The 18,848-nt window shown below is 40.7% G+C and overlaps 1 protein-coding gene across 6 annotated transcripts in view; it reads right to left on the reverse strand.

Moving 5' to 3' along the window:
* PARD3B (par-3 family cell polarity regulator beta) overlaps positions 1-18,848 on the reverse strand; it is a 358,197-nt gene that overhangs the window by 144,943 nt on the left and 194,406 nt on the right. For 5 of the 6 annotated variants that reach the window (XM_065069463.1, XM_065069460.1, XM_065069465.1 and 2 more), the window contains one exon: positions 13,916-13,960. The exons of the other annotated variant lie outside the window; for it this stretch is intronic. In XM_065069463.1, coding sequence (XP_064925535.1) covers positions 13,916-13,960 — 45 coding nt within the window. The remainder of the gene's footprint in view (positions 1-13,915; positions 13,961-18,848) is intronic. 6 annotated transcript variants of the gene reach the window in all.

Consider the following 18,848-nt stretch of genomic DNA (forward strand, 5'->3'; position numbering starts at 1 on the left):
GGTCCCTTTCCCCTACACTGCTCTCTAACAGGTCATTCCCCAACTTATACTGGAACCTGGGGTTGTTCCTGCCCAGATGACAGACTCTACACTTGCCCTTGTTATATTTCATTAAATTTTTCCCCACCCAACTCTCCAGCCTGTCCAGGTCTCTGGATGGCAGCACAGCCTCTGGCGTGTCAGCCACTCCTCCCAGCTTGGTGTCATCAGCAAACTTGCTGAAGAACTACCAACGTAACTTCTTTAGCTATAAAAACCTCCTGAAAAATGCCTACGGTCCCGTCTTTCAGTTTTTATCATAAAGCATTTGCTGCAAGAAGACACAAAGAAAGAGGTGGAGCCTCTGATGCCAAGTCCTGTAGGTCTGAAAGGAGTTCTGTTGCAGAAGCTTTAATTGTCGTTAATGTTTGAGGACCATGGAAATGGGCAGGACAACCTGCAGGGTAAGTAACTACTCAAAACAAACCGGGCAGAGTTCACTCTACATTTGATCATCATACAGTTTCTTGAATTCTAGGTGAGTATCAGAAGATTCCTGCATCTCCGGTTAAAGGATGCATTAAACCCAACCAAGACTCCCTCCCAAAACCAAAAACCCCAACCAAATAAACAACAAAAATCACAAAGCTAAAACCAACAACCCAAAAAAAAACATGGAAAGAGGGTTGTGTTGATCTGCAGAAGCTGGGGACGAAACGAATGCTTTAAGATTCCAGCTTCAGTTTTATGACCTGTAACTCATGACCCTTCATTTTATTTACAATAGCTAGGATACTTTATCTTTTTATACTATCACTCTGTATGGTTCCAAATCCAGAGGTTTGGGCCCAGCACTTGCTACTTGAAGCCAAAGTGATTCTTTAAAGCATAGATGGTTTACAGACTACAGAAGGATCTTGCTATATAGTTTGCTATATTAATAAGGAAACATTTTTATTTGTTTACACATACAGTAGTACTGTATGTGCTACATACTCCATAAAATGCATTATTTATTTGCATTTTCCTGTTTGATTTTCTGAAAGGCTCGTGAAATTTTAATGAAGGTGGTAAAAGCAATAGACTATGTAATAAAATTATTTACAAAAAATGACCTTAAAAGAATACTATTAACATTGCAAAATAAAGCACTTAGGCTGGAGAATGCCACGGCGGAGGTGTCCAGCGTTATCTTTGTGCTCTCATTGTAATAGTCTTAGGCTTTATGTTCCTTACACAACAGCCTTTGCTACCCCTAAATGGATCTCTCCTGTGCTCTGAGAGTCAAGTCTTTGGGAAGAATCAGCTTTTGATTACGCAAGTCTGACACCATCAGCATCCACTAAAAGGCGTGAGTTGCCTTTGCAGGCATCCTTACAGCCAGCACGTCCTACCTCAGACACCTTCGGCCTCCAAACTTCCATTATTTTAATAGAGTTTGTGTATACAGTTTCCTGGGTGTGGGGGTTTTGTTTTGTTTTAAAGAAAAGCAGTTTTCTTCCCCCTGCGGTTTCTGGATCTGCTGTCCTAGATTAACATGAGCCAGTGTCCCCTCCATCTCAGTAACGTCACCCTTTCCCATCCATCACCCACTTTCCCCATCCCCAGCATCCTTTTCTAGCCCCCCCCGTCCCCCTAACAGCGTGCCGTCTTCCCAGCCTCTAGCCATATATACCTTTTCCTCTCTTAAATACAAACATCAGAGTTATTTTAGGAGACAGTAAGAGAACAACCTCTGTCAAAAAACAGCAAATAAACCCCATGCTTCCCCTGACACTTGAATGGAAAGTTTTACTTCAAACGGCTCCAATTTCACAGAATCTGTAATGGGATGTGTCACGCGTGACACTCACCGGGTGATAACACAGTGACTACTGCACACTACACCCAGACTTCATACGCAAAAAGAGAAAAGAAAAAGCAAACCAGGGGTAAAAGAGACCGAAGGTTTCTCCTGAGACAAAGATTTCCCCGTATTTTCTTTAGGACAGCAGAAAAAGAATCACTGTAAGAAATGATTTTTCTCCTGTGTGTTTTCTCTTTTTTGTAAATGTATTTATTCTTTTAATGTAAATTCAGACTGAGAATTATTTTCTGTAGCTATTTTGTGATGTTCATTTCAGTAATAAGCAGCAAGTTATTTGATGCAACAGCTGACAGAATTTAGTCCTAAATGTAATGCTTATTCTTTTTTGTACCTTTAAAATGAAAACCAGTGTGTTATTTTTTAGAAAAGAATTAAGCCGTAGGAGCTTCGATTGAACAATTTTGCCATTTTGTTTTCAGAATTAAGCATCTGAGCAGATTATAAAGCAATAAAAAAAATAGAGGCATCTGAATAACTACTCTACATGGGATTTCTCTTTTATAACATCTCTGTTTGTCAACAGCAGTATTACAACCGGCAACCAAAAATAACAGCTCCTTTTTTTTTTGAATACAGGAACTTATGCCAACTGCAGATAGCAACAGAAATTGTAATTACATGAAAAACCCAAACAAATCAATGCCGGATCCGCCGCTCTGGTCCTACTGCGCACAGGGAGGACTGAGAACTTCCAGTGAAGGGAGGTTTTTGTTTGCAACCTGAGTGCAACCCACAAAGGTTTAGTTTCACTTTAAGAGTCAACTTGAAGAGGAGGGAAGGATTAAAGACAGGATTTTTACAACAGAAGGTGAAGAACTAAAGGGGCAAGAATTAGATATAAAATAGCCTCAGCATAGGCATCAGATTACTTGTGGGGCTGGGGGGACACACACGAGGAAAATAACCAGCATTTAAGTTTCTTTAAAAACAACCTCAACATAAATAAGCTTGGACTCATGTCAACAGGGATCCTTCTGTGCACTCACAGGGTTAAAACATCAATCATTACGCTTACTACTTGCAGACAAAATTTAAATGCTTGGAAACTACATGGACCCCTGCAAGACTAAATTAAGGCCAATGAGAAATTTCATGTGTCAGGAGATTTGGCAGAAAAAAGGGTAAATGCTAGAGAAGCTGGTACGTTTTGAAAGGGCCGCATGGTGCCATTGCCAGCGGGAGGAGGCAAGTACCTGCTGGTAGTCGATGGTACCTCAAGAAAGTGCTTTTTGCAGCCCCATGAACTGCTTTCCATTCGGGTTGCTGCTGGAGCGGACAGAAAAACTCCCCCGCTCTGCTCTTCGGTCAGAAAAAGCTTTTCAGTAGGACACTTAATTAAGGATGATATTCCGGGTACTTTTGAGTGCTGTGGAGGTAAGTGCTAAGTGGCACTGCTGGATTGGAAGACCCACTAAAAATAATGCTGTTTCATGAGATACACAAATAGCAATGTAATTCTTTTCTTTAAAGTTAATTTCTGAACCGGATTGCTCTGCACAGCTTTTATTATACAAAGATGGGTATTAATGAATAGTGCCAGCAGCCCATTTTATATAATAAAACCTTCTTTCAAATGTTATGGAAGGCTAACACTGTACAAGACACTATTCCAGGAGTGAGCTGGACTAGAAATATCGATTACTGGTAGCTACTTTCAAAATCCTTCTTATTGACATGGCAACATGATGGGACTTCAAAATAAAAAATGATGGAGAAAAATCATTGAAAGTAGAGAATTATAAATGCTTCCCTATGTTCAAGCCGTAGAAGGCAATGTAACTGGCAAACACAAAATACACAATATTGCAAAATTTAAAAAACAAACAAAACCCACAAAACCGAAACCAACCAACCAAAAACGCGAAGAAAACCACAACAGTGAAATCTCCCATGGGACTAAGTAATTTTTAACTTTCAGTTAACTAATTTAAAAAAGAAAAGTGTCCCACTTCCTCTCTTCAGCTCATTTATTAATAGTTCGGTGCTCTTCTTCTGATGTCTCATACTTCATACTCCAAAACCTAAGTTAGAGGCCCAGATGTATTATCTGGGAAGTCTTCCAAATTCATTAACTCCTTGGCACCAAAGACTTCAGCACAGCCACTGCCAGCACGGAGTATTATACCCAGCAAAACCCAGCTCCTGGAGGGAAAGGATTAATAAAACGAGGCGTTCGGCAGCGGTTGTTGGTCTCTTTGGTCACAACAAGCAACTAAAAGAACCCCAGCAGCTGCCAAGGCTGATCACAGCCAGCTTCTCAGCACCGACTACTCTGAGGGTCTTTCCTGAACATCTGCAGATCAGCCACCACAAAGCCTGAAAAAGGCACAGACGAAGCGACACAAAACCAACAGTCAGAGAGAAGAGCGGCAGCAAGGCTGAGGCTCCGGTTCTGACTGCAGAGGGTGGTCAATGTTATCCAAGGGCTGCAGAATCACGTCAGTACTTTCTCCTCAACTACATCTGAAATGGATGCAGTGTGGCCATCACCAGCTAAATGGCTGATGACTGAAGAGTCTTACAACGCCCCAGAAATGCAGGAGACCTGATGGGTCCACTTTTCAGCTTTCTTCTCAGAGCCGAGGTGGGGGCGTTCCATGAAGGAAACCAGTTGACCATCGCTCAGGCCGGCACTTTGATGAGCCAGCTGTTCAGGCACCATCACTCTCTGATTTCAAGATCAACATACAGCAAGAGGTCGCCAGGATTTTTAAACATTAAACCTGTTTTGCTGGCTGCTTTGCCTTACTTGGAATCTCCACAGTTTCAGTAAAATGCACACAAATTTCTGTACATTCTTCAAACTTCAAACTCATTGTTTCATATTATTTGATTAGGGTTAATGCCAGCTTTCTTGTTGGTTAATGTTTGGCCATCTCCAATCACTTTAAATTTAGTAACGATTCTTACTGGGCATGATATTCAGGATCCAGAGATATCAATATCTCAAGTCCTAATAACCGCTTCTGCAGAATTGTAGCATCTATTACCAGTGTGAAATTCTGCACTAACACAGACAGGCTGCTCCTGCTTTCAGAGAAAACTTTATTTCTGCCTGATATAGCACTCCTCGTATAGACACATGCACCATTTTTACAAGCTCTCCTACCCTCATGTCAGACACAACCTGGGGTGAGGCAGCAGAAGTGCCAACTCAAAGCAGAAACTTTGAGTAAAGACATGAAACGCTGCAGGTTCAGCACAGAAAAGCATCTCCAGGTCTCACAAAGGAATGTGGCCCCAAAAAGCTGAAAAATGCAAACTCAAGCCAAGCACCACACCAGTTACCACTTATTTCAAACACCAGCAGGCCTTACAGTAAGTGGATACATTCATTAGAACTGTTAAAAGTCCGCACTTTATTTTATTTCATACTACTTAAAAATTCTGGGGTTTTTAATCCTCTCTTGACCTTCTTCACTGAATTCTGCACAGAACAATGTTCAGCGATACTGACCAGGGGGAGAAATCACAGCTGTGAAGTGTGAACATCCAAACACATCCCGGCCCCTAAGACTCAGTTAATATCACGATATGCCCAGAATCACTTCAAGAAATTGAAGAGTTAAAAAATAAGGAGGTAGTAGGAGAAATATGAATGTATAAGTATCCTGGCTGGAAAAAATGCTTGTGTGTTGGATTTTTTTTCCTTCCTAGTCACTTCTCCTACTTGTGTATCATAAGGGAGCTGTAACTTTGGGTAACTGCTGAGCATGAAAGTTCCCAGGTCACATTAAGCAAAGTTCCTGCCCTTTCTCTGCTCCTGGAGCAAAGAACACTACCCAAGGACAAAGGCTGTTGGCTTGCAACCCATGGATTCCAATGTTTCCTACGGGTAATGTGCAATTCCCATATTTCTGAGATGTGATGGAAAAGAAGTAAATCTTTCACTGCTCTCATTTATTTTTGAAGACTGTACTTTGGATACCTGCCAGATCAGACCTTCTCCTCAGAAAAGACCATCGTTACTGCCATGCACACTGTCCACTCCAAGTTTACACATAATGTAAAAATGAGGCATTCCTGACACCCAGAATCACTCTCCAGCATCTTGCTCTAATAAACTGAACGTCGCAGCTTTAACAGGCATTCCCATTGCTGTGCGTTCACAGGAGCGCTCTACACAGCTCCTGTCTGCAGGAACTCTGCAGTTTCCTTTCATGCGGGTCAAATTGAAATACCTTTGGTACACTTTTATGCCACAAGCTTCCTTCACAGAGAAGTCCAAGTTGTTTAGGACTTTGGGGCAGAAGCACATGCACTTTTGTTCTTAAAGTGGGAACGTGGAAAGGGCTTTGCTGCTGACACTAGGGTTGTTTTACTGTGCTTTCGTAGGACAGAAAATTCACATTTGCTGGGTGAGACAGAGTGAAATAAAAGCTTCTGCTCAACTTATGCTTTTATAGGGTCATTTGTTCTCTGGTTCAGCAGCTTTCTGTGATCAGCTGGACTGAGAGAAACCCTACCCAGTCCCAGACCAGACGCAGAGCGCAGCAGCCCGAACAAAGCCAGAAGACAGCCATAGCCTTTAACAGCAAGTAACACCACGCAGTGAAAAATGCACAAAACCAACTTTCGCTGCCCATTAAACAAACCACTCGGAAACTCACTTTCAGCTCAGTCTTCAGGACAAAAAAACAGAGACTCAGACTTGCTCCCCTACTTCCTTTCTTTCAGCACAAAGACGTCTCTGAAGATCCACAAATCTCCTTTCATCCACGCTTTCTCCCTCAGATGTGTCTGTCTACCCCCTCCACCCCAGGCAACTTCCTTCAGCTCAGGCTGATCCCGCCATCAAAAACTGTCAGTTAGAAAATCATTCTTCTCTTCTCCTGAACTCCCTTTTTCTTGCTCCTTTGGCTAAGCCAGAAGAATACTGTTCTTTTTTGTTGTAGAATTATCTTTTCTGCCAGGTTAGCTCCCCGCAACAGCTCATCACAGAATTACAGGAATAATCACGCTGGCACAGAGAGAAGGGGGGCAGAAACATGTGGCGAGGCGTTTATGAACAAGAGGGTATCGTGGGATCCTCTTCAGGTGACAGCAAGACACTAAATCAACTACGCCATGTTATAAAACCTCAGTCGCAAACCCTTGAATTTCTATCTGCGCTGCAGTTGGTCTGTGTTGAGCTCTGCTCTAGATCCTACATCTCACACAAGAACACCGAGGGAAAGGGTTTCTCCTGCAAGTTTGTTTTTGTCCTCAGCAGATCAGATCTGCTCACTTTAATGACTGCAGTTCAAAGAAAGATCAATGGGCACTGCTCTGCCACATCGGAATACAATGCGCGCTAAGAGTCAGTCGCAGAACACAAAGAATTCATAAAATCAAAGTGAATAAGTGATTTAAGAGAAGATTCTTGCAATTCAAGAATGAGACAGCAGGGATGCTCTTCTTCAGTTTGCAAAGGTTTATTGCCATTTTTAATTCCCTGCTCCTGCCGCTGGGAAAGTAATTTAATATATGGCAAATAAAATAATCTTAAAAAAATAAAGAACATAAATCAATGTTTGCCATCTGAATTTAATAAGGGTATGGTTTGATAAGGTGATTTAATAGACAGCTGTCTCCAGTTGCTGAGCTTCCCTTCCACTGGCATGCAAGCTTGTCTTAAACCCAGCACTATTCACTTCTGTCTGTCTCGCTGGAGTTTTCGGCTGGTTCAGCTCTACACCATGTCACCAGTGAAGCTGTGGGACTGCAATACAAGCAGTAATGGGAAGCAGGCAGCTGTGGGTAGGAGGTGTGGGGACTGAGGCTGCTCCTTTTGGCAGCAGTGAGCTTTCAGATCAACGTGGTAACATCAAACCGCACCCTCAAGCGAGGGGGTTTTACCAACAGATGACTTTCTCAGGACCTAACAAAAAAGGGGTCACGACAATCATCATCACACAGCTAATAAAGTCTTCAAAACCAAGAAAAAAGAAGCTGTCAAAGGAATAGTTACAGCTGGTGAGTTACTGGGGGCATGAAGTGATGCTTCTCAGAGTAAAAATGAGAGTGTGTTTCTCTGCACAGAGAAGAACCACCGCTAACTGGGTTATATAGGAGAGCTGGGGATCAGCCTCGCAGGCCTGGCAGGCACGGGGAATGGAGAGACTAGACTGCCAGCCTGGCATTCCAAAGAGGTTTTGATGAACAAATTGCTTTTCACTCAAATTCAACAATACAGCAAGTTCTGTTAATTTAGAATAATTGTCTGAAGCACAGGACTGATAAGTGCCTGGCCTTCTTTTTCCTTAGTCAGTGAAAAATCCAATTTCTAAAGCAGAAAACACATACAACTGGGGGGGAAGAGGCCAGAGCAGAGATTGTTGCACTGGCCCCATTTTTAATACTCTCTTAAAAATCATCAATATCTGGAATGTCCAGTTTGAGCTTCTCTTGCAAAAAAGAAAGAACCTGACAAGGTGGGTTTTTTTTTTTCCTTTTGTTTCAATACACTTTCCTATCTCAGACGGGTTAAAATACATGAAGTTCCAACAGACAAATGAAAGCTTTTCCAACTAACCAGTTATACTTGATATTCAGCACTCTAAATACCAGATGAAATTAAAAGAGCGTTTTTCTCAACACTAACTCTTAAGAGTCTGCTCATGAAAGCTGGAGGCTCTGCATTTATTCCTACAGATTCCTTTCACCACTAAGACATGAAATAATCCTGCAGCCCCAGCAGCTCAGTATTGTGCTGTCCTTTCCCACAGGCCTGGGCACAGCACAGGCTGGTTCTTGTGCAACTAGGCAGTGTTAGACAACGCTCTAACCAACCGTTAGAACAACCTATAACGTGGAAACCATTACACGTGTTAAAAAGGGAAAAACAACCAACAAAAGATCACAACAGTAGGCAGAGACTGAATGAAAGCCAAGTGTTTTAACTTCTGGACTAGAAATTCCGATAAACCCAACAATATAATAGATCCAATGTAACATCTTTGACTGTAGACCTTAGCAAACTTCAGTATAGAAGTAAATGATTTCTGTCAGTGACCTGCAGGAAAAAGGAATCTTGTTTTTTGTTTCTTAGCTGCATGTATATCATATATATATATCTCATATAATCATGTATGTGTGTGTATCTATAATATATATATATCACATATATATCATATATCTATATATATCATATTTCAAATCATCACGCATGTATATCATATATCATATAATCCAAGATACAGATTCTTGGATGACAACATTTGCAACTATAAGGTTAAAATAACATTTTGCTTGGAGAATCATAACCAAAGTTGATGATAATAGTAACACCACCACAACAAAAGAATCATCCAGGGAGAGAAGCACAAAGTGAAGGGAAAAGAATGAAAATCTTGCAAAAATATTCCCAGCAATAAAGCATCAAACTTAACCCGTAGCTTAATGATTCGAAGGCTAAAGAGGCACATGGCATGCGGTGTATTGAAGCATCGTAGCAAGATGCTTGCATTTGGTTTTGTGTCACTCAAACTGAAATAGCACCAGTGTCTAAACGAAAGGAAAATGATGCTGCACGGCTGCCAGTTCTGCCATGGTTTGCTCGCCCCCAGAACCCAAGCCAAGATCCACAGGTTAGGCTGGGTTACAGCGGTATTGCCAATGTACACTGCAGCCTGCAGAGTAGGCAATTCCTCTTTGTGCTTGCGAGAATGATTGACACGGCCAAGTATTACATTCTTATTATCAAAGAGAAATAAAATGAACTGAGATCAACCTTTTTCTCCTCTCACAAATGCCAAGACAAGTGTCAGATTCTGTATGCCACATGCTTTCAGTTAGACAGTGGCAAGGTCCTTGTTTGGACAAGCCAGGCAGCTCAGCCATTTACATGGGGCTTTTTGACTGTAGATCTAGTTACTATATAAATCCTTATGAACTCAGTACTAAACCCAATGCCCCCTTTAAAAAGCTCAGCTTTAATGACATCTACAGCAGTGAGAAGGCTTGTTTGACAGAATTATGAGATCTGGCATGAGACAAAGAGAACACCACTTCCCTACGCACCTCCTTGACATAACTGTGTTACCTGCAAATCAAAAGCAAAAAAAGAAGCCAAACATGATACAGCAGCACTGGTCTCATTCTCAAACAAGCCCAGCAGTATCCACTAAGCGTTCTGCAGTCCTTCCTAACCCCACAATTAACCCCCAACAAGATCCTCAATTAACAGAAAGCCTTTTGTGCCACATAAGCATGCATAGGTACTGGATTTTGCTGGTGTTACAATAGCTCAACCTTTGCATGATTCTTCCAGTTTAAAAAACCACAACCAAACAAAGAAACCTAAAGAAATGTTCTCCAGTGTTGTCCGTGCAAGTCTGAACTCAAATTGCAGCAGCAATAAGCTCGGCCTACCCCTTATTTCCACTTTCACCAGAACAAACATTAACACACTGGATTCTCCTTGCACCAGATCCTATCTTGTCCCTGGAAAAAAACTAACCTGAGTTCTTGAAGTCACAGGTTACGTTTATATTTGCAAATTTAGCAGTAGCTGGGCACATGAGCTTACCAGAATGTAATCTTCTATGCTATAAAGTGTTATAACAGTTCTTCTGCTCCCACAAGCACTTCCTAGAAGTGGTTGAGGAATTAGAATATGCCAGGCACAGCTTCTGAGGGAACCTGTAGCCATCTTATAGCAGAGGCTCAGCATGAAAGGGGACACACAGCTTACACTGGTGTGGGTGCAACCTTGGCATCTTGTAGACTTCTTTCAGCTACTGATGCATCCATGGCTTCCACAACAGGCTGGAGAGCCTTTCCTGATGGTGATGAAGCTTCATCTGTTGCAATTTCCACACCCTATTCCAGTGGGTCATATAAAATCTACCAATGGGCCTAACTTTTCAGCCACTCCTGAGTCCTAAACCATAACCTTGATCCTTGTCCTAGCCTTAATGAAATCTCAGTAAAAATGTTTTAATGTCCTAGCGTCAAAGGATACAGAGATACACCAAGACCTTTAACCTGCCTTGTTCCAAACTATCTCCAGTGCCAACCTGAATCCCAGTTTAACCCCAAATCAGTACAAACTGGAGGTCTACCAGACCCGTCGGCACTCAGACCTCAGTACAGCCCTGACCTTGTAGGATTCAGCTGTACACCTGCCTCTTCTAGCCTTCTTTCCCAGAACACTAGTAATACCCACAGGTTGAACCTGGTATCCACACTGTCAGCAAAATTAACAGTAAGGGGCAGAAGCATCCTAAAAACTATCCCAATGGGCTTTTTCCTACTCAGGTCCTAATCCTATCTCATGCCATATAGAATTAATTCAAGTTCAGCTTGGTAACAACAGAGCAACCCCTGTATCATTCAGTGTTGCCAATACTAACCCACAACCCAGTCACATATTCCTCACATAGCAGCCAGCAAGAAAATAAGATCTTCATCTCATCTCAAAGCTGTCTCGAAACACAACCCCAGCCAAAAGTATGGTCTAGTGACATTAAAATAAAAATAGGAAAGCTTTTTTTGCCCATTTTGCTAATTAATATGTCAGAGCTCATAAAGAAAGACTCATCAGGTTTTCTCCAGCACTGCATCATCCGAAAGAGCTGTGTCAGCAGAGACCTCGGCAGACAGTCAATACATACTAAAAGTGTTCTAAGCAGTAAATCACAACACAAAAAGAAGCATTTCAGAAAAAAATAAAAATAAAAATAGCTTCTAAAAATGCTTCTAAAAATCAAATCTACTTCCTAAGGAAAATAAAATAAGGGAACTGGTGTTTGTGGGTGCAATATATAGAAAGACAGAAAGATGGGGCTACAGCTACAGATCCTTCTAATGCCTTGGTCTTCTGCAGAACTGTGATGGAGCTTTTGGAAATGAATACACGCTACTAACTCCTGCTGCTGCTCGGTAACATGGAACATGCGAGGGATACAGTAGCTATACCAAAAGCTGAGACTAAATGCTTGAAGAGCCACTGCCCCAGAAGGAACAGCAAGGATATTTCCCTAGAGAGAATTACTCAACTGAGTATTTCACAGAAAAAGTTGTATTGAAGGAGAGACGGGATAATTGCATGGATTGTTAGCAGCTGATAATTAATTCTGTAGAGAAATATGTTTAATTTCCTGAGGTCTAGAATAGGATGGAAACTCTTCATTCTGTAATGAGAAAATATCGGTGTTTTGCTCCCAGCACAAGAAGCTGCAATGTCTCCCTCAGCATGTTCCTAAAAAAGGTACCTAGAGGATGGCAGCACAATGAACAATGTTAAAACAAACGTCGTGTGATGTGACTGAATGCCAGCAAGATGCATAGATGATATAGAATTCCAAAAAGCATATAGGAAAAAGGGACCAGAGAAGAAGAATGCTATGTTCTTGAATGAACCTTTAAAATAAATATTTGACTGGAACAATGAGAAAAATGAAACTGCTGCTTGATTTCTATTTATGAAGAGTTAGGAAATGGAACACTGAGGATTTTTCAACAGTAACTGAAGAGTAAAGTAGACAGAACCAAGAAAAATCATTTACAGTCCAACACTCTCAGAAGTTATCTAGCTCCTTTTATTCTGAAGGGGTAAAAAAGAAACAAGCTGTAGGAGCTTTGTATCTACGCCTTAGGTCATCTGTTGACCACATATTTTAGTCAAGGAAAAAGATCTTGGGTACATGTAAGAGGTCTGTGAAGGACAAGTAAAGCAAACAAGCGATAGTTCAATAAGCACAGGTCCCCATTTTCATATAAAATTTGTAGGTTTCTTCAAACAGAAGAATTTTCAAAGCCCCTGTTTTGAAGAATCTGGAGAAGTGCACAGAAGAAAGATCAAATGCTGCTAAAAGTGATACTATAAAGCTTAATGTACCTATAATAACAGATTGCAAAAGAGTTAAGATCTCACCAGGTTTCCTTCCAATATTCTTTGATAGCAGCGAATTCCACTGATCTTTGGAAAATTGCGTGATGTTGCAATGTTTGTAGTAATTTTTCTGCACAGGCAAAATCTCAAGGGCAACACTCCTCGCTTCTTCAAGCTGACAAGATCATTTCTTTGAAGCTTTCACATTCCCAAAACAAAATGTTGAAAGAATTTCTTCTCCCCAGGAGTGATAACATTACAAGACATATGAACTACCCCCTGATCCAGAAAGAGAAACCGAGAAGTTCACAGACTTAGGAAAGATGCCAGAAAATTTTAAGAAGAATTTGTCTCCTAAGTTCAGGAGAGGGTCTTCAGATAAGGAAAATCCACAGCAGAGAACTGAAGGAGGACACCCAGCTGCACGGAGAAGGAATACCATAAACAAGCAGGAATCTCAGAGCTGACCTTCCTTTACATGAATTCAGCTTTTTAGTTCTGTCAAAGGAGTGGAAAAAGGCACCGTACAAAGGGGCAGCCTCAAACTTCAGGGTTTTCCAACATCAGAAGAGGCTGCTGAATAACTGGAGTTTTCTAGAAAGTTGAAGGTTTCTTATGTCAGCTCCTCCGTGACGTGTGAAAAATCGCAATCTTAGGTGACACTTGCTTGGAAGTTCTTACAATACAAGAACTGCAAGTTGCACATGGTTTGTGCAACTCATTTAGTAACCAGGTATAGTAACAACAGCAATATGGACTAAATGTTTTTCTTAATATGGCCTGAAACGTTTAAGAAAAAATGCATTATTTCTTCTGCACAAGCACAATGAAAGGAAAAGCTCTGACTTTTTTTAACTGTAGAATTGTTTTAGTGTTATCTTCAATATTCCTGGTAATGGAAGTGGAAGTCAGAGTAAAGAGAAAAAGCAAGAAATATTTCTATTCTTCAAAATGTGTATTAAGCCGCCACACTGCACAAGACACAGCGCACTTGCCCTTATTTGAAAGGGCATCTTCAGCTCACAACATCTGCACCAAAAAGTTACAGCTCTTCCTGCAAACGTCTCAGCTCCATCCACTGCCCAAAGAACAGCCCCCAATTCATCACCGTACAACCGGGAGTCAGTGCATACACGGTAACGGCTTCATTTGCAACTCTTTTAGCCACCACGGTTTCTGTAAGCTCATTTCATTAACTGCCCATAGTACTTTCAAGCTGCCGATTTGTCCTCCAAAACAGGCGAACAGCTTACCCGATTTGTGTCCGGCCAACAAACCAACTTTGCTTTCATCTGCCACTGGAGGAATAAAAGAAAAGACACAGAGATCAGAAACGTATTTAAATTAACAAGCCTTTGAAATCCTGTCAAATGATTTCAGACACACAGCATCCTAAATCTTTAAATTATAATTGTTTGTAAAAAGCCTTTTTTTAGCTAATGCACCTGGGGTGCTTCAAAGCCCACATATCTGAATCAAAGCCCAGTGAAACCAATAAAAGGACTACCTGCCGTCCTCGTGGGTTACAGATCAGGACCTCGGCACTTACACGCTCGAAACTGAGTTGTCAGAAGAGCAATTGCATTTGTAAATAACTCATCTTGCCAGACAAATCACGGGGCATAGGAGAGTTGTAACGTTTTCAGATCAAAGAGCTCAACGGGTAAAAAGAATCCAGATGTGGAAAGTTTCCTATCTGCAAGACATCTTGTTGACTCACAGGACCCTCTGCAGACAACGAGGGCTCCCAAAAACTGATCTTTATGGTTTTTCCTACGCTATGATTTATTTTATTTTACCTGTGAAAACCTGCGTAGTATTTCACGACATCTTATAAAGAAAGATGTTTACAGTAGCAACAGTTTGCAGACAGACTAGTGGAGGAGCAAATTCTAAATGTAACAAAAATTGTAATATTTATACGGCAACTCTACTTCAGTTTATTATCATATATCTCAAGAAACTAATTAAAACACTCTCCCAGAGGGCTGAGGGGAAGAACCAATCACCATTTCTTAAAATGAATCCTATGCAAAGAAATGTTGCTAATGTCATGTTGGGGATGATAAAACAAGCACAGGAAATGAATGTTAGGGTTGAAAGCTTATCCTTCAACTCTGCCTGCCCAAGCACTCCCTTATATTCTGCCTTAAAACCTGATCTCTTTATATGATAAAATGTCACGTCGTACCCAAAATACTATAAATGGGATCTTACGCAAGCGGATACTGAAAAACAGAATATGCCTGTCCTTTAAGCTTTCTTCTAGGCTTTTCTAGTCCCTGGAAATGACAACTATTTACCTCCTTGCTATGCGGTTTGATCCTATAACACAGTGACCATGCAGGGATTTGCTATGAAGACGGTTTAAACTCCTTTTCCTCCCTCCTCCCCTCAAATTTGGTTCTAAGCAGAACAACCATGGAAAACTTTAATCCCAAACAGTAGTGTTTTGACAAGTTATGACTGTGTGAAAACAAGGGATTATAATGGGAAACTGATTTGCAACCTTAATTATAGCAGTCACTAATGGCAACCACTATAATGTATTATAATTATTAATACTTAGAGTAGGTTATGTTACAGTACATAGAAGCTTAAAAAAAAACAGATACTAAGGTTCACAGCATTTTTTAAAACAATGCTTATGACTCAGTTTGCCTGCAACTAAGTTTTACATTATTAAAAGAGCTAAATCCATTTAACTTAATCATACTTTACAGACTGGCTTCACACACAAAAATTAGATTTTAATACTGGAGGGAAAAATGAAGAACAAAATGATTAGAAAATGAAAAATCACGTTATCAGAATACAAGGTTAGCGTTATGAGTTTAAGCGTGCACATACAAAATAATGGAAAATGCAAAAATTGAAGTTTTATATTGAAATTTGAGCTGAATACGTGTATCCCTTCATGGGGTGATGTTCATTTCACGGGGTATTATGCTAAGGCAGTGACTTCTAGGCTGGCCATGTTTCATTAGACTGAACAGGAATGGCACAGACAAGGCCACTGGAAAATAATCCCATTCCTGCCTTTGTTTCCAAGGAAAAGATGACAGCAAAGAAAGAAAAGGCCAACAGGACATGAATATTTTGCAGGCCAAAGCTGCAAAGTTTGTAACTGAAGGTTTCATTTAGAAATCATGTAAGATGTCCTGCTCTACACAACGACATTTGAAAACACCGCTCTGCAAGGTGTTAAAAACTCATGCAATCCCTCTGTTACGACAAAAATAGGATTTCTTGGCTATCTTCCTCGTCTTTTGCAAAAAACAAGACCTAAATGGAAATTTATTTTCTACCAGTGTTAACCTACCTTTGCAGGAAGGCACCTGGAAGATTTTTCACAGCGAAAAAATAAGGCCTACTCTTGAAACCCAAGGAAAAATAAGTTCTATGTTATTTTTACATCGCTACATCAAAAAGTAATTACATTGCAACTAATGACGAAAAAATTCAGCTCAAGAGGATCCCACTAGGGAACGTGCAGTGCCAGGCTGGAATATATCAGCACAACATTTGTAATAAAATCTCAACTCTAGCTATTTTTCTGAGGACACTAGAAATACCCTGTATTCTTGAGCTAGAATTGTTAATGCAAAACACTTCAAAAAAATGAAACCGCCTAAATTTGGGGACTATAAACACAAAACTCAAACGTACATCTAAGAAGGATCAATGCAAGGGAGTAAAATACACTGATAAAAAAGAAGCTTCACCTTAACTTGTAAGTCAGTCAAATACTTCACATTTTGAAATGTCCCTGGAACTCCAGGGGCTGTTAGTTCATGAAGTTATTAATGTTTGTCAGTATAAAACACACTAGCAGCTCTTTTAAAGTACCATATGTAATTTAGGAATTGCATTTTCACCACAGAAGCCCGTCAGGTATTCATTGTCAGTGCTCAAACTCGTTGCTGAAACCAAAGTGACAGAAGTTCTGGAGCTATTTCATAAAAGCATGGACAACTGGGGGACTAACAAGACCACAGACTGTGAAAGATGAAATAAATAAATCTTTCCAGCTGATGGCAAATAACTGATAATTTAAAAACTATGCCAACAAGCACAATTAATTGCACATACCCCAAACCTCTACACCATGAGTAATCAGATGTATTAGGATTTCCTATAGTAATATTCTGGAGTACTGTTTTGCTTTACGGAAATAAGCAGCATTGTTCCACAACAGTAAAAGCCCCCAACAATGCATCCATGTCCCTGCACATAATTTTTTTGGTTCCCACTTCTGTGCCCTCCTCAGGATACCCAGTGTAGCCATTTCATTTGAATGGTGCGATTTTCAATGGTTTAGTACACAACACGCCTTCCGTACTGCCTCAACACTGCTGTCAAAACACAGTCCAGCTTTACTTAAAGGCCAAACTACAGCCCAGCTGCGGTGCCGAGAAACACAAATCAATGCTGCTGCCAATTGCGATAACCAATTTCCCTCCTTTTACTCAGTGCAATTGCTGTGCCATCATGTTATTTTTCCCCCCTACTATTCCGAAGATCCAGGGTGAAGGATCCATTTTGCACACTGACTAAGAGCTCCTTAACATCTTGTAAACACGTGCAAGTTACTTTCTGCTGGACAAACTGACACGTACCTTTGAAGGCCAGCTGCAGTTCTGCGCTCGGAAAGGAAGCAAGCAAGGGGTAAAATTACAATTAGTGAGAAATAAGAGAGACCAAAACATCAAAGAATTTCCTCGAAAATAAATTTCCTGATATCTTGATTAGTCTATGGGAAGTCCGATATAAATTTTTTATTATGCGTTAATTAACGAAGGCTGTATTCCCAAACCACATATACAAAAGATGCTTTTTGGGATCCATTGGTTTCCGTGGTATAAACACATGAAAATAAAGCAAAGCTACAAATCAGTTCCTGTTTTTTTGTGATTAACTGTATCCTTTTCCTTTCATCATTATGAAGGCTCTGCATCATCAATTAATTTTAGTCAGTGATAGTGCCAATGACATGATTCTCCTGCCACTTTTATTTTCCTGGTGAAGCATTTCCCCACCTAGGAGCAGCACAAATCGCTCAGAGAAATGGTGTCTAATGTTGGCTCCCAACCACCACTTAGAGAACGCTGGTGCTGCTCTGGGTTTGCCCTGCAGTACCTCATGCAAAGACCAAAGGCCTTTATACTAAAATCTAGAGGAGCAATAAAAAGTGTGGATTAGGAAGGGTAGAATTGCACTGTCTGAAAGTATTTCCCTTCAGTAATTCTCCCTCTTCTCCCTTCTAGTGACAGCGAAACTTCCCATAAGGGTTGTGCTGGGGTCACCTGCTTACCCACGAGCGGCTCATTCTTGAAGGATTATGAGTCCTAGAGAGATTCTTGTTGCCTTCAAAGCTGAAAGGTAGCGAGACTACCAAAAAGCTTACACAAGAGCTAAGGATAAATTATCCCGATGCGGTAAAAACCATAAACCTTTTCCAAAATGGCATCTAACAAAACGCCTGGGATGCCTTGTTCAGCACATTCAAAGACAGGAATAAATCACATCCAAACCAAGATTCTGGATTCTTTTTCTCGCCTATAAAAGCGTTTTCTCTAATTAGATTTTTCAGAACAATTTTGTTAGAACTGATTTAATATTTCAATGCAGTTGAATTCAGAGAAGGTCCCCAAGGGATATATCCTGTGTGTCAGCACTTGAGAATGAAAATGCCTCAGCTGGCAGTCACTGTTCTGCTACTTCTTGCTGAAGAACCAGCAGTACAGCTGATGCTGGACACTGGATGCATTTACCTTTAAATCAAAGGTTTTCTCATCATAGAAAATAACATTGTTTTACAATTTCCCAGCCAGCAAGATATACATTTCTTCACTTTCTTCGAGTGGCAAACAACTACTCATCCTTTAGGGTTACGCCGCTAATTGAGGCCATCGCGGCTTTTTTTACACTTCTGTTGTCTTCTCTAATCCTCTCTCACCTCTGTTCCAAAGTGACTGTACCAGGCTAGAACTGATCCAAGCCCCCGCCACACATCTCCCGCACGTCATTAACACTTCTTGGGTTAAACCACAAGTTCCTCATCTCATCTGTCATCCGCTGCTTGATAGGGAACAGATCTAAGACAAAGTGTTCTTAAAAGTTACTTCATTATCATCAGTACTTTCTTTCTCATAGTAGCTATACATTAACTTAATTGCTATTTTC

The sequence above is a fragment of the Columba livia genome, chromosome 7, assembly GCF_036013475.1.
Source record: "Columba livia isolate bColLiv1 breed racing homer chromosome 7, bColLiv1.pat.W.v2, whole genome shotgun sequence".
Taxonomy (NCBI): Eukaryota; Metazoa; Chordata; class Aves; order Columbiformes; family Columbidae; genus Columba; species Columba livia.